Source organism: Hipposideros armiger, unplaced genomic scaffold (assembly GCF_001890085.2).
Source record: "Hipposideros armiger isolate ML-2016 unplaced genomic scaffold, ASM189008v1 scaffold_621, whole genome shotgun sequence".
NCBI lineage: Eukaryota > Metazoa > Chordata > Mammalia > Chiroptera > Hipposideridae > Hipposideros > Hipposideros armiger.
In genome coordinates this window covers 560,111-583,228 of record NW_017731971.1, presented here as the reverse complement: position 1 = coordinate 583,228, position 23,118 = coordinate 560,111, and the positions used below count along the sequence as shown (strand labels likewise).

Here is a 23,118-nt window from a genome sequence, read left to right as displayed (position 1 = left end):
CCGATTGGCCGAGGGGCCGTCGAACGCTGCTAGGTTAGAAACAGCGATCCCGGCAAAATATAAATGAGTAAATAAACAAAAACCTCTGGAGGAAGCAAGGGGGGAGCGGCGGTATCAGCTGGAGAGCTGCTGGGGCTCAGCTCGTCCGCTTGTCCCTGGACGGTGGGCTTTGGTTCACCCTGTTCTGCCATAACCTGGGTCGGGGAAGTCCCGCTTTCTGGATTGTTGGCCTAACAGCGGGGTCACAAATGACTAGTCCCCACGGGACCCGAGTCATATTTCAGCTCCGGCTTCCTGGGGGCAGCCTCGAGGGGCTGGGGAGTCCCGCTACCCTGCGGTCCAGCTCAGGTCTGGCGGGTACAGCCCCCTCCCTTCGGCGTTACCACGACACTCTCCGAGGTGGCCTCCCAGGTCAGAGGCCTGCCTGGCTGGCTGCCGACTACACGTCGTGAAAGGCAAATCTGAACACATCCTATGCCTGAAAACGCCGGTGCCCTCGCGCGCTGAAGATCCACGTTAAAAGCTGCGGATGAGGCATTCGTGATGAGCTCCTGTTTATCTTCCCAGCCACATCTCGGAGGAACACCACTGAGTCAGGCCTTTGTGCTTCTGCATGAGCTGGCCCTCCTGCTTGGGCTGTACCTGCCACGTGTACCCTCTGCTTCTCTCCTGGAGAAGCTTTGACCTCACCCTGACACCTCCCCACTGCACCCGGACTGCTCCCAGCCCCACTCCCACCCCGGGACCCTGAGCACGCAGGCTCTGGATAACCACACCACTTATCACACCTGCTAATTTCCTGGAATGTGAGCAACCTGACCGATGGGACTGTGTATCCTGGTCTAGCACAGTGAACATCAATTGTTCAATAGATGGATAATGAATGAACGAACGCATGGACTCCAAGGGTTCAAAGGGAAGATTAAAAAATGTCAGGTAGGGCTGTGGCATTTGCGGGGGCTCACCAAAGACATGCAGCATATCTTTTTCACCTCTGGACCCCGATAGCTAGCTAACAAGGTGATGTTCCTTTTTAAGTATGTGAATAAATGCAAGAAGACACATAGTGAAGTTCAGCCATTTAGTGATGGTTCCATCACAGCCTCTGAAACAATTTCTGCTCAGCCAGTGGGGGCAGGGCAGTGGGCCTCGGGGCCCCGTCACTGAAGAAAATCCCAGCAGATTTAGGGTGTGTTTGCCAGTGAGATGTTACAGACAGTGAGCACACCAGATCCCAGAGGTGTTTACTGTGATGACTCTTCCAGAAGGGTGGGGTGGGGTGGGGTTCCCCCAATCTGATCCTCCAAGGCTCTGGGGGTGACTCATCCTTCTGTGGGCTCAGAGGTGGAGCTGATATTTGTTCCCTGAGTTGGGTTCTGCTGCCCCTGGCCCTTGGCATCCCCGGTGTCTCCAGACACTAGAGCCACGTTCCTCAGATAATTTGTGTTGAAGCAGTTGGTCTGTTCATCGCCAGGACTCAGTTTACAGCAGAAAGCAGAGTCTCGCCAGCAGTTACTTTGGGGACCGCACAGGTCACTGATGAAGGCTGATTTCTGATGAATGAGAAGAGTAAAATAGAGGTGGTTGGGGAGGGGGTTCCGAGAGGTCAGGCATGGATACTTGGGTGTCCAAAGTCCCCTTTCCCTCAGCTTCTACTGCTGTCTCCCTGGATCCCTTCCTGGGGTCCAGAGAGAGTGCGAGGCTGCCGTGCACGGCTAGACGTCTTGTGATGGACAGATGTGCACACCTGGAAATGTCTGAGCTTGAGGCCCAGAGAAGGCATAACTTAGTGGTGGGGAGCAGGTCAGGTCAGGAATGAGGACTTCTGGACCCAAGAAAAAAGATCTCCCCATTAGTCCTCTTTATTCCTGGGGGCTGGTTTGAGGTACTGAAAGAAGAGATAGCCTGCAGTTCTAGCCACCTCCCTCCCCTTTGGAGGCTGCGCCCCCTTGCACCCACACTCACCTCTTCCTGGGCACAGCAGGCCTGCTCTGGAAACGGCAGGTCACAGCAGCGGGCAGTCATGTTCCGGATCAGCCCAGGAATCTGTTTACTATGTTGGTGGGAAAAGGGCAGGGGTCAGGGCCTTCGGGAACCCCCAGGCAATAAAAATGGTATGGGGAGACTATGATTTTGCCCTTCCCAAGAGTGCACCCGAGGGGAGGGTTTTGGGGAGGGAAGACAGTTGGGGAAGAGCTAGGCAAGACTCACTGCTTGGTGAGAACTATTCGGTTTCCACAGAGATGGCTCATGACGTTGGGGGTGATTCGGCCAAGGTCAATGGTCAAGATGTCCCGGTCGTAGTTGGGGTAGGGAGCCTGACTGGCAAAGCACTCATCCCGGGCAGGGCTGGGAGGGTAGTGGCAACACAAGTGGTGGTGGGTCTTTATAGCCAGTTCCCGATCACAGTATCCGTCAAGGGTATCCTCCCACTGTGGGCCAAAGAGAGGGGAGTCAGAAGCCTGGACACAGGCCCCCTTCCCACCCTCTGCTTCCCTGGTTGCCCCGTGCTGAGGTGAGGGACTCCCAGCCTCAGGTACCGAAAGGGAAGGGCAAAGAGCCAGAGGGCAAGGCGGTAGCTGTGGACACGTGGGTTTGGGAAGGTGCAGGGTAGGAGCACAGGTGAGGTTCGGAGCCGGCCACGGGGGATGAGCTGGAACAGTAGACGGAGAGGGTCGGGTGAGGCCAGAGCTGGACGGATGGCTGGCAGACAGGTGCATGCATGTGGGATCATGGGTGGATGAGGCCAGGAGTGCAGGACGCAGGCTCGGGACGAACAGACTCAGATGACGAACACAACGAACGGGTGGACGGACATTCACAAGCAGGTTAGATGTGCTCACAACGGGGAGGTACGCGGAGGAATGGACCGGCGGGGTCAGAGGTCAGAGATGGGTGGGCAGGCAGGCAGGCTCTCGGAGTGGCTGGAACGTCCACTTACAGCCTTCCAAGTACAGGTGTGGTTGTCCCCCTGCCGGCAGCAACGTTGGAACTCCCCCTCCAGCCGGGTCAGAGTCTGCAGCTGCCTTCGGATGGGGTCAGTAGCTGGGAAGTGGCGTGGCACAGAGCGGAAACGTCTCAGGTGGCAGATGTTCTTGATATTGTGCAATGTGGGTGCCCCAGGAGGAAAAGGCAGCTCGGGGCCCGAGAGAAGCTGCTGGTTGGGGCAGGCCCGGAGCCTGTAGTGTGGCTGGGGAGCTTCCTCCTGGAAGCAGGAGAATCGAGCCTCTCCCTGCTGTTTGCAGCACCAGTGGGCTCGGGTCTTAACCGAGAACTCAGCCGTACAGAACTGGGTCATTGCGTTCTCCCACTAGAGCAAGAGGGGTGGGTCAGCGCAGCAGCCCACTGTCCACATTCGTCTTCCTCCCAGGCTCCTGAAACGGACCCTGGGCGGACGGATGGGAAAGGAGCAGAGGCTGTCTCTGCTCTCCTGGCACCCTGGGGAGGCCCCTGGTAGGGCCAATGAAAGCGACTCAAGGCTCCAGAATACCCAGGCCTAGGCCTCTCGTCTTTAAAACACACACCTGTGTCCGGGGATTAAAGGACACCCCCAGGATCAAGAGCCCAGCTCTTACCACGAGTTGTGCACATTCTAAGCGGTGTGTGTAGCTGTGACAGCGGCAGCAGCGGGAATACCCGGTCTCCAGCAAATTGAGGGTGTCGCCCTGGCGACTAAGGTGGGAGTGGCCAGACTGTGGCAGGTTCCAAGGGCCATACACCACATGCTGCCGAGTAGGAAGGCAGATCTGGTCCAGATTGTCTGGAGAAGGCCGCCCAGGGGGGAAGCCATCCAGCCGGTGGCCCCAGCCCCCTCGGGGCCGGCCCTGTTGGCAGTGCTGGGCCGGATTTGAAGACGGGGGCTCTGCGGGAGACTGGCGCATGAAGGGAGCTGGCTTTTCTAGAATGGAGACAACAGAGTAGGCCGAGGGAACTCGATAGAGAAAGGCTGGATGAGTTGGGAGGATTGAAAGGACTTGGGGTTGAGGAGAAAGGGTTTGGGAGGATACGGGAAAAGAAGAAGAAATGAATTTGTGGCTCTTACCTTCAGAATGAGTGTCTGAAAGGAAAAGAAAACCGAGGCATGAAAGGTATCACCCTTACAGCTCCCCCAAATCAGGCCTGCTCCCTGTGCTGCTTGCCAAGGCGCATGCTCCCTGGCCCTCTCGCCAGGCTCCTGAGCACTAAAGCAGCGGGATGGGCAGACCAGAGCTGTCACTCACTCGCTCCCTGCTTAGGTTGCATGGTCTGCTCCTCCTGAAGTGGGAAGGATGAGTCTACTGGGGTAGAAGAAGCATAAGCAAAAATCACGTTGGCACGGGCTTCTCTAGAAGAGGGGGGACCTGGCCAGGTCCCATTCATAGAAAGGCGCTCAATAGAGAAGCAAGTGAAAATAAGTGCTATTTTTAATGCCATTAAAATCTCATAGCTTTAGGAGGTGACCCGCTAGCTCAGTTGGTTAGTGCGTGGTGCTGATAACACCAAGGTTGCCGGTTCGATCCCCACATGGGCCACTGTGGCTGCGCCCTCCCTAAAAGAGTCAACTGTGCCATTGTAGCACGAAAGCAACGTGTAACCAATGACCATGGCTGTTCCCTGCCACCCCCCCTAAATCCCATAACTTTATAAAATAGGTATTCTTTCCCCAGTTTTACAGATGAAGAAAGTAAAAGCTGGGAGAGGTAGCTCACCCAAGGCTACACAGCTAGTAAGTGCAGAGCCCCCAAAGCCACCAGCAGGAGGATTGAGTCACTTACTTTCCTTCTGTTCACTAGGGAGCTGGGTAGGAGGCACCTCTTCTTGAAGGGGGACAGTTTCCTGAGGGAGCTGGGGATCCACTCCGTGGCTTCCTGAGGCTGAGGGGGACTCTGAGGGTAAGGACGCACAGGAGCAAAGGGTCAGACTGAAGTCAGCAAGATCCCATTGGGCTGGAGGTGAGGGACTGGGCGAGCACTCACCTATCTTTTTCAAAAGGAGTTGGGGAGGCATCATCTCCTCCTCTAGGACAAAGAAGTCTTCCTGCAAGGGAGGGGGCTGCACTACAGGAGGAGGAGCACGTGAGTAGCCCCTTCTCCTAGCAGGCCAGGAGCCAGGGCAGGGGCTCTTCCCCCTCCCAGTCTGAAGACCCAGGGAAGGAAGCCAGACCAGGAAGCTGGAGGGGTAACTGAGAGGGGCGGGGTGGGCTCACCTTCACTCTGGCCCTCGAAGAGAAGGCCATGGTGGGAGGTGTCATGGTGATCCCCGGAGAGGACTCGGGTCAGGGGTGGGGATGGGGGTGCTGCATAGCCAACTAGAGGCAAGAGGCGAGATGGTCAGTGCCTACGGTTCCTCCTCCACCCCCAATCCCGTGCCACCCCCCCCCCCAGACTCTTACCTTCTTGAAGGTACTCTGGCCCCAGCTCCCTCTTCCCTGAAACCTGGGAGCCTGGAGTGAGGAAGGGTGAGTCAGGGGTGGTTTTGAGGGGCCCTTCCTGGCCCTGAGCACGGGGTGGGGGGGCTGTAGAGGTCCCGAGTGTAGGGAAGATGACCAAGACGCCAGAAGCCCCTCCGTATTACTCTTGCCCCACGTCCCGTATTCCACCCCCAAACACACCTAGCTGTGCCTCACTGGGTTCTGAGACAGCCTCACCTCTACTGGCTCAAAGCCTTGGGTCCCCCAAGTCTGGGCCTGAAGGGAATGTGCCATCCTGCTGCAGGGGAGGCCCTCACTGCTGTCAGTGTCTGCCCGGGCTTCTGGCTCTCCTCCCCACAGCCTTTCTGCTGTGATGCTTCCCTAGTTCTCAGAGGAAGAAGTCCGAACCTTGAAGGGGTCGGCGCCTCACCTGTCCACTTCCTCCACCCGCCCTCCCACTCCAGCCCCATTAAGCATCTGTGGGCCTTCCGAGAAGGAGCTCGCCCACCCAGAAGCTGAAGTGCTTCCCCTTTAGCTAGTCCCAGATCCTCCTTAGTGTAGGTCTCAGTTTAGGACGGGAGCAGGGATGACTCAGGACCGAACCCAGTCACCCTACAGTTGCACGGAAAGAAATGGCTCATAGCTGACCTGCAGTCACAAAAGACTAGGAAGTAGGCAGGACAGTGCAACAGGGTCTTAGAGGTACAGGCTAGATCTATGATGCTCTCAACAGTTGCCCTCAGTGGCGTGTTTGTTCAGCATCCAAGTAGGTAAGGTGTGTGTGCTAGACAGAGGTGGCTGTGTCTGGTCCCCTGTGGACGCCCTTTCAACCCCTCTCCTAACCAGGCAGGGAGTCAGCCAAGGCTCTAAGTCAGCATGCCCGTCTGGAGCAGCCTGGGGGCCCCTTCCTCTGCCCAGGCCTAATAGGTCCCATATGAACCCCCCCTCAGGCAGTGGCCCGTCCCTGGGAACCCACCGCAGCCCCCAGGAGTTGTCCTTTGACTCCAATTTTGGTTCCTGGCAGCATTCTCGAGCACTCTCCCCCTGCGCCCCGGCTCCAGTGCCTGGGCCTGCTTGGGCCTGCTCAGACAGGTCAAATGGAGAACTGCCTTGCTGGTGTGTAGCCGGATAGGAGAGCTGGCCTCGGGCCCCAGGCCCCCGCTGGCCAGGACCCCTTTCCAAGTGCTGACTCCAACCCCAACTCACCTCCCTCGGAGGCTACAGAAACAGCAGCCAAACAGGCCAAGACCAGGGCTGCTCTGGACACGCTCCCCATCCTGGGGCAAGGACTGGTCAGTGGCCACCCAGGAGGAGTGTCTGCTCCGGCAGATGTGGACTGGGAGGGCTGGGCTGCTGGAAGCCTGTGTCTGTCTGTCGCTGTGACTGCTGCTGTGGACTTCAGGGCCAGAGCCTTCTTTTTATATGGCTATCTGGGAATAGCTCCCGCCCTCCTCAGCTTCCTGCGTGACTCAGTCCCAGCAGCTCCTCCTCCGGCAGCCACTCCTCCCAAGCTCGCCTGAAGCCTCTGACAGGACTGAGAAGAATGGGGGTGATGAGAGGGGAGCGTTCTTATTAGCCCAAGAGAAACTGATTCTGAGAATCATGGAGCAACTGATGTTTGAGGGCTTGTTTGGTGCCTCAGTTTCTCCACTTGCAGGTGGAGAAGGGATCTGACAACCTGCTCAACTGGGGTTGGGGGAACAGGGTACTAAGGAGCTTAGAGTGGGGAGCAGGGCAGTGACCCCAGGGGTTCCCCTTTTTAGTTTCCCCAACACCCTGGGACAAAGACAGGGAGACAGAGTCAAACTCCTTTTATCCCCCATGAGAGTCAGATGAAGACACATCCCCAGTAGCTTCCACTTTATTATTTTTCCTTTCATTCTCCTCACATCCAAACAGCTACAGCTTCCCCAGGACCAACTCTCTTTCCAGGGCAGACTCCCCACACAAGTTCCGAGAGGTCTGGCAACTCCAGGCTCTGTCAGTGAGGTTGGCCTCCTCTGTGTCAGGGATGCTGGCGGCTCCGGCAGGTCTCTGCCACGTCCATCTGCAAACGCTCAGAAAATCTCCTCAGCGTTCGGGACCCTGGTGTCCTGTAGCTCCAGCAGCCGCCCCACGGCTTCCGTCAAGTCCCGTTCTCCAAGTCGGCGGTTATCCCGAGTCCGAATGTTCACTGTTCTCTTGCTCTGCTCTTTCTGGCCAACCACTGCAGGAAGAGGGGAGGTTTGGGACTCACGGGCAAGCTCACCCACAGGGCATATGGCCCTTTGCTGTGCAGGAACTCTGCTATGCAGGAGCTGAAGGGACCTGAATCTGTAGGTTGGGTGAGAGCAGAGCTCAGATGTAGTTCAGGGAAGGATATATTTAGCTGTCTCTTGCTCTTCAGTTCCCTGCTCATCCTGAGGAGATAAGAATGTTCCAGGCATTATCACTTCCAGTCAGGAGCCCAGGGGTCAGAGATAGGAGGGTCAGCCAGAGGAAGACAGAGATCAAGAAGCATACCCAGAGAGAAACTGTGTGTGTCTGTGTGCGTGTGCGTGTGTCTCTGTGTGTGCATGTGTGTAGGTATGTCTGTGTGTGTGTCTGTGTGCATATGTGTGTGTCTGTGTGCATATGTGTGTGTCTCTGTGTATGGGTGTATGTTTTTGTGTGAGTCTGTGTGTGTGTGTGTGTCTCTGTACATGTGTGTCTGTGTGCATGTCTGTCTCTGTGTGTGTCTGTCTGTGTGTGTGTAGGTATGTCTGTGTGTCTATTTGTGTGTGTATCTCTGTGTGTGTCTGTGTGCATATGTCTGTCTCTGTGTATGTATGTCTGTGTGTGTGTAGGTATGTCTGTGTTTGTGTATCTCTGTGTCTCTGTGTGCATGTGTCTCTGTGTGTGTCTGTGTGCATATGTGTCTGTGTGTACATGTGTGTCTGTGTGTGTAGGTATGTCTGTGTGTGTATCTCTGTGTGTGTGTCTGTGCATATGTGTGTGTCTCTCTGTGTGTGTCTGTGTGCATATGTGTGTGTCTGTGTCTCTGTGTATGGGTGTATGTTTTTGTGTGAGTCTGTGTGTGTGTCTGTGTGTGTCTGTGTGCATATGTCTGTCTCTGTATGTCTGTGTGTGTAGGTATGTCTGTGTGTCTGTGTGTGTATCTCTGTGTGTGTGTCTCTGTGTCTATGTGCATATGTCTGTGTGTGTATGTATGTCTGTGTGTGTAGGTATGTCTGCGTGCATATGTCTGTCTCTGTGTGTGTATGTATGTCTGTGTGTGTAGGTATATCTGTGTGTGTGTGTGTGTGTGTGTGTGTGTGTGTGTGTGTGTGTCTGTGTGCATGCACGTGTATGGGGACACTGGACAAATGGGAGGTGGCAGAGGTAGAAGACACATGTACAAGTCCATAGGATTGTAGGGCAGGTTGTTCTAAGTGCTGGAGGTGTGAGTGGGTGTGTAAAGCTACAGAATCAGCTGAGGAGTTTCTTCTCCTTTCTTTCCAGACAGAGCTCTGAACCTTGGAAAATGATAAAAGGAACAGATGAAAAGAAAAAGAACAGGTAGGGCTAGACTCTTCTCTGCGAGGCCTTTCTCCTTATCCCGTGGGCTGACTCTGTCTCATCTAGAATAAACAAAGTGAACTAATTAATGCCTTAATAACCCTCCCTGTCCCTTTCTCTCTGATGCTCCCTTGGGTAATTAACCTAACAGATACCAAGAGTTATGGCAAGGGCAGAAGAAAACAGTTCTGAGGGTCAGAGGTGGCGGGCAGGGGGTGAAGAAACCAAGGGCCCAAATGGCTCCGGTGTCCTGAATCCTGGCTCGGACCCAGCTCAGGAACGGAGCCCCAGTGAGCCCAAATATGCAGATGACCAACCTTAATCGACAGGAAAGAACAGTGCAGAAGGCAGGTGCGTGACCCGGTCACTTACCGAACTGAAAGTTGTAACTGGCGAGCTGAGCCCGGCGGACTCTCCGGCCGAGGGTCAGGGTGGAGTCGGCATCCAGGTCGCCGACCAGTCCTGCGGCCCGCAGGCTCTGCTGTGCCTGGGACAGAGGTTTGGTGACAGGGATTTAATTTCATGGGAGGCTGGGGAGCTAGAACAGTCTGATACCAAGCTTCCCCAAGCCCCCCACCTGCCCTCGAGGCTGTCCAATTCTCACAGACGGCCCCTCCTCATCCGTCTACACTGAGGCCCCGCCAGCCCCGGTGGCTTCTTTGTCTGCCTCCTTCGGGAGCCAAACCGGCCAGTGAGGGTCTGGGCTCTGCCTGCCTCTAGCCACCACTCCACCCAAGCAGCTGCTCGACTGTGGGACCGTCCATAGCCTTACCTCTCTCTAGAGAGGAAAAATAAAACCAACATTTACCCAAGCCCCCTCCTGTGCCAAGTGCTGCTGTCAGCATTTCACGTGTGCTGATTTGTTTAATCTTCACACATCTCCATAAGGCAGGATCTGTCTCACTGCTCAGATGATGACTTTCTGGCACACAGGCCACAGCCATTCGCGCCGTCTCGTGGCTCCATGTGCCATGTCCCTCCCCCACCCCGTGTGGCCTCTTCCTACTCGCTGCTCCACTTGGGTCCCTAACGGTCCTGCCTCAGCCCTGTTCTTATCCCCACTCCTCACCTCCCTGGCATAGTCCTCTTGCTCAGGCCCCACAGGGATGACCACCACCTGGAGCGGGGACAGCCACAGTGGCCTGGGTGGGGGAAAGGACAGAGGAGGGCGAATGATTTGTTCGGGCTCTGACAGGCGTGGCTGCAGGCAGCAGATTCGAGAAGGAAGCAGAAGCTGGAGTCAGGGGCCAGGATCTGCAGCAGGGTGGGAGAGCCACAGCAGAAATGGGGGGGCTCACCATTTCCCCCCGCAGCTCTCCGCCAGCACTCCCAGCATCCTTTCCACAGAGCCTAGAACGGCTCGGTGAATGAGGACTGGACGCTCCAGGGCCCCCGCCTGCCTTAGAGGGAAAAAGAAGGGTGCATGGAGTGGAGGAAGTGCACACACTGTGTAACCGAGATCACCTTCCAGTTTTTGGGCTCCGCAGGGGCGGGGGTGGAGGGTTTGGCTGTTTCTGGGGTTGAGGGTGGAAGGGGAGGTTGTTTTCCAGCTGGTCTGCGGGCAGCCGAGGGGAAGAGGATGGGCCAGGTTCCGTACCCCTTGTACCGGAGGTCAAATCTCAGGGGCAGCTGGAAGTCGAGCTGGATGGTCCCACACTGATGGGGCCGCCCCAGGGCATCGTGCAGATGCACATCGATCTGCAGGAGACAAACAGGAGGGCTTGGGAGGAACCAGAACCAGCGCCCTCCACTGTCCACGCCACCCCTCTGCCCACCCACGTCCCAGACTGTTCTGAAACACGTCACCCGGCTCTGTGCTCTACTTCACTCACTGGGGACTCGAGCAGTGACTCTCGGTGGTTCTCTCCACTTACTAGTGGTGTTAATAGAATATGAGGGGACCTCCGCATGTACAAGAATGACCCACCCACATGCTGGCCTCTCGATTCCTTGAGACCTACTCAGAGACCTGCACCCACACCCACACCCACACCGGGGCTCCACCCTTCGTCCTATCACCATCCAGATGGCTGCACCTCTGCAGCAGTGCCTCAGACACCTGCTCTGAGCACCATCTCTTGGTTTTCTAATACTGACAACTATTCCTATTAATAGCTCTTCAACGTCTCGGTTCCTGAACGCCTCTTTTCTCTTCCCATTAGCAGCTCCTGCCCACCTGATTCCTTCCCAGCAGTTGTAGCCTCTCTCCCTGGTCCACGCATCACCATTCTTCTGTCACATCCACATGGCAAAAGCCCACCCTGGCGACACCATCACCTCCCCCTCCTTGGCCCTGCAACACAACTGCTCCGTGCTGCCAGCACGTCACATATCACACAGATGCAAAACCAGGAAGGGATGCCACCATGCAAGTCGCTGTTGCGAGCCTCAGCTGGACCCCTGCTGCTGCCACCAGTCTGCTGGCTGCCCCAGGCAGCTCTGTATCCTGTTCTTCTCAAGGATTTTTAAGCTTTCTCCTCTCTCTTCATGTTTTCACCCCCCTCACTGACAACTCTCGTCTCTCCTCTCCCCCGTTCCCATCTCATCAGATGATCCTTTCTCATATCGCATGGAGAATTCAGATAATTAATATCATGAGACGGGAAAATGTCTCAACTTCTACCCCCACACCTATAACCTTCCTTGCATCTTCACCCAGCCTTTCCTTCTGCCCCCCCAAACAAGGGCAAAGGTGGTCCCTTCTGTGGAGAGCTCTCAATGCCACCCTCCAAACCTCCCCAGGAACTTCCCTCTCCTGCAACCTTCGATGACTTCAACTCCTCCCCGCCCCAGACAGGCGCCCTCTCATCACAGCATTTAAACGTTCTCCAGTCTCTCCCTTCGTAAACATGACTGCCCCTTAGTTGCTCTCCTCTGCTTTGGTCAGAGCCAAAGTTCCTGAAAGAGTTATGTTCATTCGTTCACTTAACTCCACCCCCAGCCTCCACTTTACCAAAAATGGTCCTTTAAAACCTAACAGCCTTGAGACAGGAACAGCCCATTCTAGAGAAAAAAGGGATAAAACTCCAAATCCTGGCCAGTCAGGGCCTTTTGAGCTCCTTTGGTTCACCCCCACCAAACTCTTTGGAGTGTACTTTTTCTCCTAATAATGGCGCCCTTGGCCTTGCCCCTTTGAGCCTTTGCCATGCTGTTGCTCGCCCGCTCCTATCCCTTTGGAGTGTACTTTCTCTTCTAATAATGGCCCTTGAGCCACTGCCTTCTGCTCGGGGCCGTTTCTATTTCTTTGAAGTGTACCTTTCCTTCTAATAAAGTGCTCTTTCACTACTTTCAAAACCCCACCCCCCTAAAAAAACCTAACAGCCTTTTTACTAAACCCAGCAGACACTTTTCAGTTCTTTTTTTCCTGACTTCTTTCACTTCTTGCAGCTCACCATGTGGGTTTTCATTCTTCCCCCAGCCTCTGCCTCCCGCTTCCCTCCTGAAACGCCTCTTTACTTGGCCAGCAATGACCCTTAGATTGGAAAGTGGGTCCTGCAGGCAGCCCTTCCCGACCCTCCCGAGGAACTCGCTCCCTTAGCACCTGTGCAGTGCTGACCCCACGGCGCTGGAACCCCCCAAACCCCCCACAGCTGTTGCCAGACCAGACGTGCCGTGGGGGCAGACCCGCCGTGCTCCTTATATCCTACACAAGTTACAAACTATCCCTTTGTGTCTATTAAACATTTAACAAAACAAAACAAGAAATGAATAAATGAAACTCTATCCAGAGTCCCCAGCTCACCTTCGGCCCATAGAAGGCTCCATCTCCAGGGTTGAGGTCCCAGGGTTCCCCAAATTCTTCCAGGGCCTGTTGAAGGACCTGTAGAGGGAATGAGACCAGGCAGGACTTCGTGAGCAACACATCCCCGGTCCTCAACCAACGGTCCTCTCCCGAGGACCCTGACGCCCACCTCCCGCCCCTTCCATCACAGAGTGGTGTCTCCGCCTCTGCTTCCCCACCACCTGCTCACCTGCTCAGCCTGGTCCCAGAGACAAGGCTCTCCCAGGAAGCCAGACGGCCGGGTGGACAGTGCCAGGCGGAAGGAGAAGCCAAGGACAGCATAGACAGAGCGGAGGAAATCCAGGCAGCCTCGGATCTCTGCTTCCAGCTGGGCGCAGGAAAGGAGGGTGAGTGAGCTGAGTGCTAGCTAGAGCTCTGGGTCCATGGTCGTTTGGGGGAAACAGGGCAAAACCAGAGAGGTGGGGATGGCACGTAGCTGCACTACAGTATATAGAGGGCAGCTTCTGCCATAAGATGAAATAGTGCCATTTGTGACAACACAGGTGGACCTTGAGATTATTATGCTAAGCGAAATAAGTCACACAGAAAAAGTCGAGATCCATATGATTTCACTGATATGTGGGATATAAAACTGAAAGCTGGGGTGACTCGTCAGCTCAGTTGGTTACAGCGTGGTGCTGATAACACCGAGGTTGCTGGTTCGATCGCCACATGGGCCACTGTGAGCTGCGCCCTCCTTAAAAGAGTCAACTATGCCATTGCAGCATGAAAGCAATGGGTAACCAATGCCCATGGCTGTTCCCCAATTAAAAAAACCCAAAAACTGAAAGCAACAAAGGAACATGACAAACAAAGAAACAAAAACTCATAGACACACACAATAGTTTAGTGGTTACCAGAGGGTAAGGGGGGAGGGGGTGGTAGATGAGGGTAAAGGGATCAAATATATGGTGATGGCAGGAGAACTGACTCTGGGTGGTGAACACACAATGTGATATATACATGTTGTGTTACAGAATTGTACACCTGAAACCTGTGTAACTTTACTAACCATTGTCACCCCAATAAACTTAAAAAAAAAAAAAAGAGGGCAGCTGAGGGTCAGAATGTGGGCAGTTCATAGGGAGGCTGGCAGGTGGGGGAAGATGCCCTGGAGGGGCCGGGGAAGGGCCACCTGATCCGGAGCACAGAAGATGTGAGCGTCATCCTGCTGGAAGCACCGCAGCCGGGTCAGGCCCCCCAGGCTGCCAGAGGCCTCGGCCCTGTGCAGGGCCCCGAAGTCTGCCAGGCGCAGGGGCAGCTCTCGCCAGGATCTGGGCCGGTGGGCGAACATCAGGCTGAGGTTGGGGTGGGCAGGGGTCAGCGGCACAGGGAACACTCACTCCGAAGACTGCTCCTGTGCCCGCCCGCTTGCGTCCTTTCCCTGCACCACCACCAATGCCCTCTGTGTGCCCTCTGAGTCCTGTCACTCCCACACATCACTGTCGGAGCCCTGCCTGGCTCCTCGGGGTTACGATAACAGACATCAGTTACTGTGCCCCCGCGCTGTGACAGGCACTGGGGTGAAACAGGAAGCTTGGACAGCAACTGCAAGCCCTTGATGTCACACATGAGGAGGGTGAGGCCTACAGGTTCAACGACTTCCCCGATTCACACGGGTAGCTACAGGGCACACTCGAGACTCAAGTCAAGCATCCCGATACGCCTCCAAAGGGCTTCCTGCTACTTCATACTCAGCAACCTGCTGCCCGGGAGGACCCAGCCTTGGAAGGGCCCCAGCCCCAGGGGGACCCCAGCCTTGGGAGGACCCCAGTCCCGGGGGAACCACTGCCCTGGGAGACCCCAGCCTTGGGAGGACCCCAGCCCCGGGGGTACCCAGGCCTCCAGGCTCCAGCTCACCAGTGTGCAGGGCAGTTCATGGGCTTGAGGGCGAGCGTGTCTGTGGGGTGGCTGGTGGGGTGGTCTCTCTGGGGGCCCGGGGGCTGCAGGGCAAACATGTCCTCCTGATAGTGCCCCCAGTGTCCTGACACTTCCCAGAGCTTCGTAGAAAACAGTGTGGGGGTTTTCACTTCTGAGAAACCCCGGCGGGTGTACTCAGCCTGGAAAGCAGGTTACAGACATGACAGGTCAAAGTGACTGGCGGAGAGAAGGGAGGGCGGCAGCTGTGCGACTGCCCTGGGCTCTCAGGTCATGCTGATCAGTCACACCTACTAAGTGCCATGTGAACTCCACGCGCCCCCGCCGTAGCCCACGCATTTCTAATGTCTCAGGACGATCAGCACACTTCACAGGACTTATGTTCACACTTCTGCTCTCCCTCTCTGAACACTTGGCTTCTTCCAGGCCCTCGGCCCCGCCCTGGTCCTCTGTCCCCTGGACCTGGGCCCCCCTTACCCTGATAAAAGTCACCAGCGCATTATACACCCTCGTCCCTCGAGGCAGGAAGAAGCAGCTCCCAGGACTCAGCTCGTGGAAGAAGAACAGCTCCTGCTCCTGGGGTCGGGAATGGCCGTGGTCACTTCAAGGGGGACCCAGGGGTTTGGGACCCAGAAGAAATAAACGACAGAAGCAGCCGAGTCTGTTGGGTTCCGCATCTGCGCCCAGCTTTACAGTCGGGTTCCTTCATCTCTCCAGCCTTCTCCTCATCCCCCATTCCGCAATCTCTGTACCTTCCCGATGCGCCGGTGGTCCCGGAGCTCGGCTTCCTCCCTCCACTCTTCCCAGGCCCTCAGCTCCTCCGCGGTGGGGAAGGAAATCCCTGACACTCGCTGCAGTGTCTCCGGGGCGCCTGGAGACCTCCACACGGAGGACGAGTTCTGTGGAGGAGGCAGGGAGTCAAACGGAAGGCGGGGAACACTGAAGCCACCCAACCCCTCTCAAAGCCCACAGGATGCTCTCAGCACAAGCGCCACAGGCGTGCACCAGTTCCCACCATCCCCCCCAGCAGGACGGTCCTCCACACGCCCTTCACCCCTTCACCGTGTTTACACCCTTGGCCTTGGCGCGCCTGACTCGATTCCCACACCTGTCCTGCTCAGGCTGAGCCGTTTCCCGCCACCTCCTCTCCCATCCTCACTGCCACTGCCCTGCCGGCGTCCCTGGACTTAGTTCCTTCCCCTTCTGACCAGTGACTGCTCAGCGGAGTGAACCGGAGCTCCAGCCAAATGTCCGCCTATCCATCTCTCACTCATCTCCTGGAAAGCTTCTAGAAAACTCGATCTCCCGCACTATTTCCTGTTCCCGGTCACACGAAATTAGACGCCGCCGCTGTCCTTTCCTTGAATGATGGTACCACCAAGAAACAGGGTGCACCTCACAGCACTTTTCCTTTTCCTTAAACACTTTATCCTGTGTTCGTTGGTTCTGTCTCCAGATGTGGATTTACTCATAGAACAGGAATTACCATTTCACAGACATGGAAAATGGGAGATTTACCCCAGGCCACACACTTCCTATGTGGCAGAGCCAGGACGAAGCGCAGAGGGCTAGGTTTGCAGTCCAGGGCTTTTTGCTCTACATACAAGCCTCTCTCCTCGCTCTCTGCTCTCATTCCATCTAATAACTCACCTTGCCCATTAAGAGTATTTTCAGAAATGGCCTGCCCTTGACTTAAGAGTATTCTCCGTGCCTGTCAAATGGCGTTGGCACCCCCGCCATTCACAGGAGCCAGCCCTCCATGACCTGCCCCTCCATGCCCTCCCCTTCCATCTCCTTTAGCATTGAGGTCCTACCATGGATTCGAATTGGCTTCTGGGCCCTGGCAGGGTGTCTCGTACCTGCCATCCGACTCAAGGTTTCCAGAAGGCAGGGCCTAAGTGCCTGTCTCGCTGGACTCCCCACTTAGCTATCAGAGTGGAGAAGGGGCTGAGAGGATCGTGTTCCCACCCCTCGCCCCCACTCCCTCCAGTGAAGACAGGCGTGTCAGCCTCACCCCGTCCTCACTGACCGTAAGCAGCTTCAGTCCTCCAATCTGTCCAGTATGCCGGACGTGGGGACCCCGGCAAAGATCAACCAGCATGCCACACCTGCGGGGCAGACAGGGCCAGTCAGTGGCTCCCGAATTCTCGGGCTTCTCCTTGCCTCCCTCTCATGGCCTCTAGCTGACAGGAAGAGGAAGTGAAGAAGAATTGTTCCACAGAGAGAGCAGCGGGAGAGAAAAGTCAATTCCAGATCCCATGTCTTTTTCTGGAGCAACGGATCCTACCGTCTTTCCCTTACCCCCCTTCTGGCCTTCGTCGGTGCGTCCCCACCTCGCCCGGTTTCCCTCCATCTTGACAACTCTCACCCATACACTGTTGCTGTTGGACCGGTCACTTTCTCCTCAATCAGGCGAAGCTTGAAGGGGTTATCCTGGAAGAAGGGCAGAGTGAAGACAGGTCTTGATCCCCACAAAGATGTCCTGGGAGACAGCCACCCCTTCTCATGCCTCTGATCTTCCTCCTGACGCTGTGCATCCCCACCCCACCTTGAAGAGCTGGCGAAGCTGATCCTGGGACGCTTCTAGCCTCCGGAAGGGCTGAGCAGCCCCTGCAAGTTCCTGGCAAACCCGCTCCAAAACAGGCAGCTCTGAGCCCCGGATAGTCCTGGGAAGGTGAGAGTTGGCTGGCTTGCATCCTCCTAGAAGCATCACCTGGGTGACACACCTGTTGGCTAGGGGGTAAAATCCTTCCCTCCAGAAACATCCAGAATGACTGGCACAGACAAACTGACAGAAAAACATACATAGGGAGTCAGGTACAAATTTTACAGCTGGAGCAAATGCTCTGGGTATGAAATGAAAAGTTGAGGGCAGGCAATCTGGATGGATAAAATCAAAGCAATAGTAATAAAGGATGAAGTGAAAGTTGAAGAATTCCTAAAGGCCAGAGAAGGTAAGTTTCCAGCAGAATTAGACAGAAGGGAAGGAACATGAACTAATGGAAAAGGTGGCATCAATGTCACAGTTGAGGCCTGGAGGCCCTCCTCCCAGTTTGCTTCTTCAAACTGAACGAACATGCCTGAGGCCCCAGAAAAGGGTCTCTGAGACCACCCCAGGAAAAGAGTACAAACTTGCAGTTATAAGATGAATCAAGTCGGAGGAACTAATGTATAGCAGCATGGTGACTACAGTTGATAATTCTGTATTATATCATTTAAATTTGCTTAGAGTACATCTTAAGTGGTTTCACCAAAAAAAAAAAAAAGTGAGGTGATGGATGTATTAATTAAGTCGATTGTGGGCATGCTTTCACAATGCATACGAGTATCAACTTATTACATCGTACACTTTAAAAATATTACAATTTTATTTGTCAGTTATACCTTATAAAACCTTAAAAAATAAAACATGGCAAAGTCTCTAAAAAGAAACCACCCCAGCATCATTCGCCTTCCTTGTACTACTCACCGCTCCTTTCCCAGGAAGAAATCATGGTAGAAGCCACATTCCGTGCTTGGGCCTCGGCAGAGGATGGCACCCAGGAGCTGTTCAGCTGCTGCCCCCAGGACATGGGTGCTGGAGTGCCAGAACACCTGGATTCACAAGGAAGGAGTTCATGAGTTCACAGCCTTCCCCCTTCACCGCCAGCTGTCTGATCTTCTCCGAGAAGCTGGTGTGAAGTGAGTATGGCTCTTCCAGGAATAACTATCAACAAAATGGAGGTGGTGACCGCTACTTAGTAGAAAGGAAAAAACTGACTAGACAAGAAAGCGGGCCAATAGAAGCAGTGCAAAGGGGAGAGCACCCCCAGCCCCACTCCTTGGTGCCTCCTGGTCCTAGAGCAGTTGTAGGAGGCTGGCCAGTCTTCCTTTGCTCTCCCATAACATCTCGTTTTAGGGTTTCGGAGGAAACTACTTTCTTAAGACTGATTCCTAAGGGCTCTGCTCAGTCTTTTAGTCCTTTTTTTTTTTTTTTCCTATCCCAGGAATCTAGTGTGATGCAACCACTGCTCCAGGATTTGGTCACCATTTATATAGACATAGGTGACATGAGAGCTCCATTTTTCTGGGTCCTAATCAATGGGGTCTACATTACCTTAGCTGACATGAAGAGGACAAAGTGGGGAGCAGGCCGGGTTGTGCAGCTCAGTTGTAGAAGCCACGTTACAATTAAATATATGCTACAGATGACTTATAATGGGTGTCTCAAGAGTTGGGTGTGTGTGTGGCTGAATTGGCATATAATCCTGCTGTTTTCAATTTATTTTCTCTTCCTTTCACTAGCACAAATGATGTCTACTAAATGGACCTAGGCCAAGAAAAAACTTTCATCATAAGTTTCCAGCATAGCCAGGAACAGTCAAGACAGGCAATCTGTGGTAGGTCTCCCTCCCAAATGCAAATGGAGAAACTGAGGCAAAAGAAATCAATGTTAGAAATTCCTACTTAAATATATCTTAGTTTAGTAGCCACTGTATTTACCACAAGGAAGAAACTTACTGCTTTCCCCTCTGTGGAATCAAATGTCAGAAATCTGAGGTCACAATCTGTCTCCAAGGGCCGCTCCAGATCATAAGGTTCTCCATTCACTTGAGCAGCTACTGCAGTATCTGCCAACGTTGAACTTCAGCAGTGGGGATGAAGAAAGCCAGGGTTACAGACCACAGGGGAAAAGGGGCTGATCACTTAGCAACCTCAAACTTGCAAAGGGGATATGTGCTACCAGAGCAATAGAACCTATCATTCCTCCCCCCGCCCCCCATAGATACTAGAGGAAAGGCAGAGACTCTGAAACGGATGCAGATAAAAACTAATCCTCAGGAAAAGCTGTCTTGATGGGAAGGAACAGAAAGAAACAGGCAGTTCCTCTGTACACGAAGGCTAATACTGGTAGGCAGAGAGTGGGCCTGGTACCTGATCTGCTTGGCTAGTTGGTAAGGGGTTGTGTTCCATGCCACAGCCTCCACCTTCTGGCCTCCAGGAAGTGTTATTCTAATAGGCCGGTGTTCCTTCTGTGCCATGCTTTTTAACCTCTTTACGTGAGCAGCCCATAGCTCCTCAAAAAGGCCAAGCCGCTGTACCAACCAGTGTGGAGGGGTCGGCACAGCTGCCTGGAGGGAAAGATGTTAGGAGGTTAACACCGGCCCCATCAGTTATTCTTGTGATTGGGCATGGTGGAAGACGAGGACATTTAAATGGTCGTGGTCCTAATCCCCAGTCTTTAAGAGGACTAGGTGATACAGGGCCCTGCGTTGGGAATCTACGCTCCCCAGGATGTTGACCCCACGAAAAAGTGCATCTAAGGGCTAGCGCAGCCGGGTACGGGGACTCAGGGCGTGTCAGGCCGGGCTGACAGCCCACACCTTGGGCTTCGGCTGGCTGGGAACTTCTAGGTACCTCACGCACCGTGTGCAGCCCGCAGGCGTGTAACCCTGGGAGCCGGAGCCGTCGCCACCTCTGATACAGTCCCATGTTCCTCCAGACCGGTGCCTACATCCTCAAGCAAATGAACGCCTCTTCTCCTGCACCAGACTCCTCATTGGCTTCTGGCCCAACAATACCCATGCTAATTGGTTACTATAGCTGCCACTCTAGCCTGGGACCACCTCCAGGAACTCCGAAAAGATACACCCCACACAGCACGAGCAGCGGTGTGGGTCGTTCCGGCTGACCGGAAGACCTAAGCTGTTACACCGGCGGCAAGAGCCGAGACCTGTAGTTTCAGCCCAAAGTAGCAATAAGGAGTCCTGCAGCTTTGAGGACAGGGGTAGGAAAGCTTGTGAGAGTAGGAGAAAAAACAGACCGGAAAGGGCAGTTAGTCGTTTCCTTTTAATCATAAGTTTTCTTTTACATAGTTTTTGCTGGCAGGTAGAAAACAGTTAAGAGCATCGATTTGGAACCAGACAGAACTCGTGTAAATCCTGGATCTGCCTGCCATCCACTATGTAATTCTGGGTAAATTACTTAATTCTGTGCTTCACTTTTCTCATCTATGAAATGAGAATAACAGCATCACTCCCCGTTGCTATGGTTCTTGTATAAATCATTTAATATACAGCGTGGCACATGGTAATGGGTAACATAGCAACGAGCTATTAGAACGAACAAATGGAACAGCTTTAAGAGCTGGAACAGAGAACCTGTAGAGGACCCTTCTTGGAGTCCCTTCATATTCATGGTACTGAAGAGGGACCTAAGAGACTTCCAAATCTTACAGATGAGGAATGTAAGGTCAGAGAAGGTAAACGATTTAAGGTCAATTAAGTGCCGATGCTGGATTCATCCAAGTCTTGTAGTCTTCTTCCAAACAAGGCTTTTACCGGTAATAGAGTTTACTCCCAATATACTCCCCCATCACTTCAGAAACAGGTGCCTGACCCTGAATCTTAGCTACTGTATTTCCCCATGTAGAAGACGCTCCCATGTAGAAGACGCACCTTAATTTTGGGGCCTGAAATTTGAAAATAAATGATAATAAATTACATAAAGTTATTGAACTCAAGTTTTATTTGTCATAAAATTCATACAACTCCTCATCACTGTCAAAAGTCCCAAACATCAGCTACAACCACTGTATAAAACACACCCAGTTTTCAGACCCCCAAATTTTTCGAAAAAGGGTGCGACTTATACACGGGGAAATACGGTATTTCCTATGCAAGACCTTTGCCTCTGGTTCCCATTTTCAGCTGTCAACTTCCATGATCCTTTCTCTTCCCTCTCCCTGCTATATCTAGGACACAGCACTAGGTATATTTGATTTATTTTACATAGTAAAAATAGAAACCCGGGCAGGTTTGTAGTCAAGTCTGAGGGAAACGGACTTGGGGGCAGCTGTGAGGTTCTCAGTAATCCATTAGTCCCCTCACCTGGGGGTGGGGATGGTTAGAGCTGGTTTTCAAGTTTCCAGTGGTGATGGAATCAAGGATTGTGGAGGAAGTGCTGTCAGAGAAAGCTGTTTAATCTAGGTTTCCAGAGGCCAGATGTACTGTCTGGGGAAGGCAGCAGTTGATGTGAGTCACAGGCACCATTCTGGATCTTGGCTCCACCTTCTGATATGTTAGACACCCTGAAATACAAAAAGAAATAAAACTGTGGAAGAGGAAGATTACGTGTGTGTGTGTGTGTGTGTGTGTGTGTGTGTGTGTAGTTGGGAAAAGGTAGTGAGAATTTCAAAATGGCATTCAAAAAGTGTGACCACAGGCAGAACTTTTCCCAGAGCCCTGCACCAAGAAGGACAGGGGAGTGTTACACTGCAGGCAACAAAATGGGAGGTGCTCAGTAAATAATTACTGAATTAAGAATGTACCAATCACTATACTGACTTGAAACTCCAAATGATACATATACTGACACACACGCTCGTTAATCATTCTGCCTTGTCCTCTTTCGTGCGAATAGTAGAGGGACGGTGGAGTACGTAGGTACCAGTTATGGCGGCTCCCTGCACTCATCCCTCGGACATCTGCTGACTGTTCACTATGTGCAATGCAGAGGTGGGTGCTCAGGCGATGCTGATCAATCAAATACTACATCATCACCCATGTAACTTGCGTTGCAGTGGAGGAAGGAATGTCAAGTGATCCCATTCTTCCCCCGTAGCAAGCAAACCAGCAGAACAAGCTAAGGCCAATTCATCAGTAGCCAGTTCCACGACTTCTGATTGGTGCTTAGGATGTTTCAGCCTCAGGGAATTTTAACCCGTTAGTCTGCCTGGCAAACATCTATCCCTACAACTGCTTTTACCTTCCACCCAGAACATCACCAAACACTATGTGCACATGCTGTGCCTTCACTATCTTAATTCCTAGAATAACCCTGACAAGTAGTAGCTCTTTGGATGCTCCCTTTAAAACTGGAAAAAACCCTGAGAGAAGCTCCAGTCTATCCGAATTCAAAGCCTTTATATGCCATGCTCCGCTGCCTCTCAGACACGAGAATGGTCAGAATGCATCGTTTGGTAGCACAGCTCCTCCTTTTCTGTCCAGGTACACTCCTCGGAGCCTTTGGGGCCCCTAAGGCCCTTAATATACGGTGGAGAGAGGGGTCCAATCAAAAGCCAGGAAAAGAGGAGTCTTACTAATTTTTTTCTATCAGACTAAGAAAATACTGCCAGATTTCACAGAAGTCTAGGGAAAAGGGAATTCTCAGTAAGGGACATCCTAGACCCTTAGTCAAGTTTTGGTAAATTCTCAGCTTTACTCCACTTTTAGAATAGACACCCTAAGTTAGGTAAAGCTATGGTTGAGGTGGTATTATTTTTATAATCTTAAGCTTTACGGAAGAATGCTCTCCACTGAAGGTAAAGAACATTTTCCTTGTCATGCGATCAACACATACCTCCAAATCTATCTTAGCTTAGAGGCAAAATTTCCCTGCATCAAATAGGTAGAAAAGATATTGAAGGTAAGAAATTTAAGAAGGTAAAATATATAAAGGTTTATATCATTGCCACCAAATGCTTGAGGCTCAAAGAACTAGCCAAGTGGCAAATGGTACAGTAGGTGGTGTGGGGAGGTTAGGTTTATTAAAA

General features: G+C 53.3%; 2 protein-coding genes across 5 annotated transcripts; both read right to left on the bottom strand.

The window, feature by feature from the left end:
* Positions 1 to 1,067: 1,067 nt before the first annotated feature.
* ECM1 (extracellular matrix protein 1) lies at positions 1,068 to 6,801 on the bottom strand. The gene is made up of 12 exons (XM_019625252.1): positions 6,596 to 6,801; positions 5,372 to 5,422; positions 5,186 to 5,287; positions 4,956 to 5,036; positions 4,755 to 4,865; positions 4,221 to 4,277; positions 4,043 to 4,057; positions 3,576 to 3,898; positions 2,942 to 3,310; positions 2,212 to 2,432; positions 1,966 to 2,053; positions 1,068 to 1,553 (listed from the first exon to the last, which is right to left on the bottom strand). Exons 1-12 carry the CDS (start codon positions 6,663 to 6,665, stop codon positions 1,323 to 1,325), a joined length of 1,719 nt encoding a protein of 572 aa, XP_019480797.1. The 5' UTR covers positions 6,666 to 6,801; the 3' UTR covers positions 1,068 to 1,322.
* A 433-nt stretch (positions 6,802 to 7,234) lies between these two features.
* On the bottom strand, positions 7,235 to 20,143 carry TARS2 (threonyl-tRNA synthetase 2, mitochondrial). Of its 4 annotated transcripts, none has more exons than XM_019625385.1 (18): positions 19,992 to 20,143; positions 19,500 to 19,696; positions 19,086 to 19,209; positions 18,055 to 18,179; positions 17,134 to 17,251; positions 16,954 to 17,018; positions 16,615 to 16,693; positions 15,338 to 15,484; positions 15,063 to 15,161; positions 14,568 to 14,767; positions 13,843 to 14,005; positions 12,898 to 13,035; positions 12,669 to 12,746; positions 10,524 to 10,624; positions 10,225 to 10,326; positions 9,996 to 10,068; positions 9,299 to 9,413; positions 7,235 to 7,595 (listed from the first exon to the last, which is right to left on the bottom strand). In XM_019625385.1, the coding sequence occupies exons 1-18, from the start codon at positions 20,055 to 20,057 to the stop codon at positions 7,447 to 7,449; spliced, it is 2,139 nt and encodes a 712-aa protein (XP_019480930.1). In that variant the 5' UTR covers positions 20,058 to 20,143; the 3' UTR covers positions 7,235 to 7,446. The 4 variants fall into 4 exon arrangements, 3 of the variants coding, with proteins under 3 accessions (XP_019480930.1, XP_019480929.1, XP_019480931.1); XM_019625384.1 differs by having other exon boundaries at positions 19,983 to 20,095; XM_019625386.1 differs by lacking the exons at positions 19,500 to 19,696; positions 19,992 to 20,143 and having other exon boundaries at positions 17,134 to 17,285; positions 19,086 to 19,173.
* Positions 20,144 to 23,118: the final 2,975 nt, after the last annotated feature.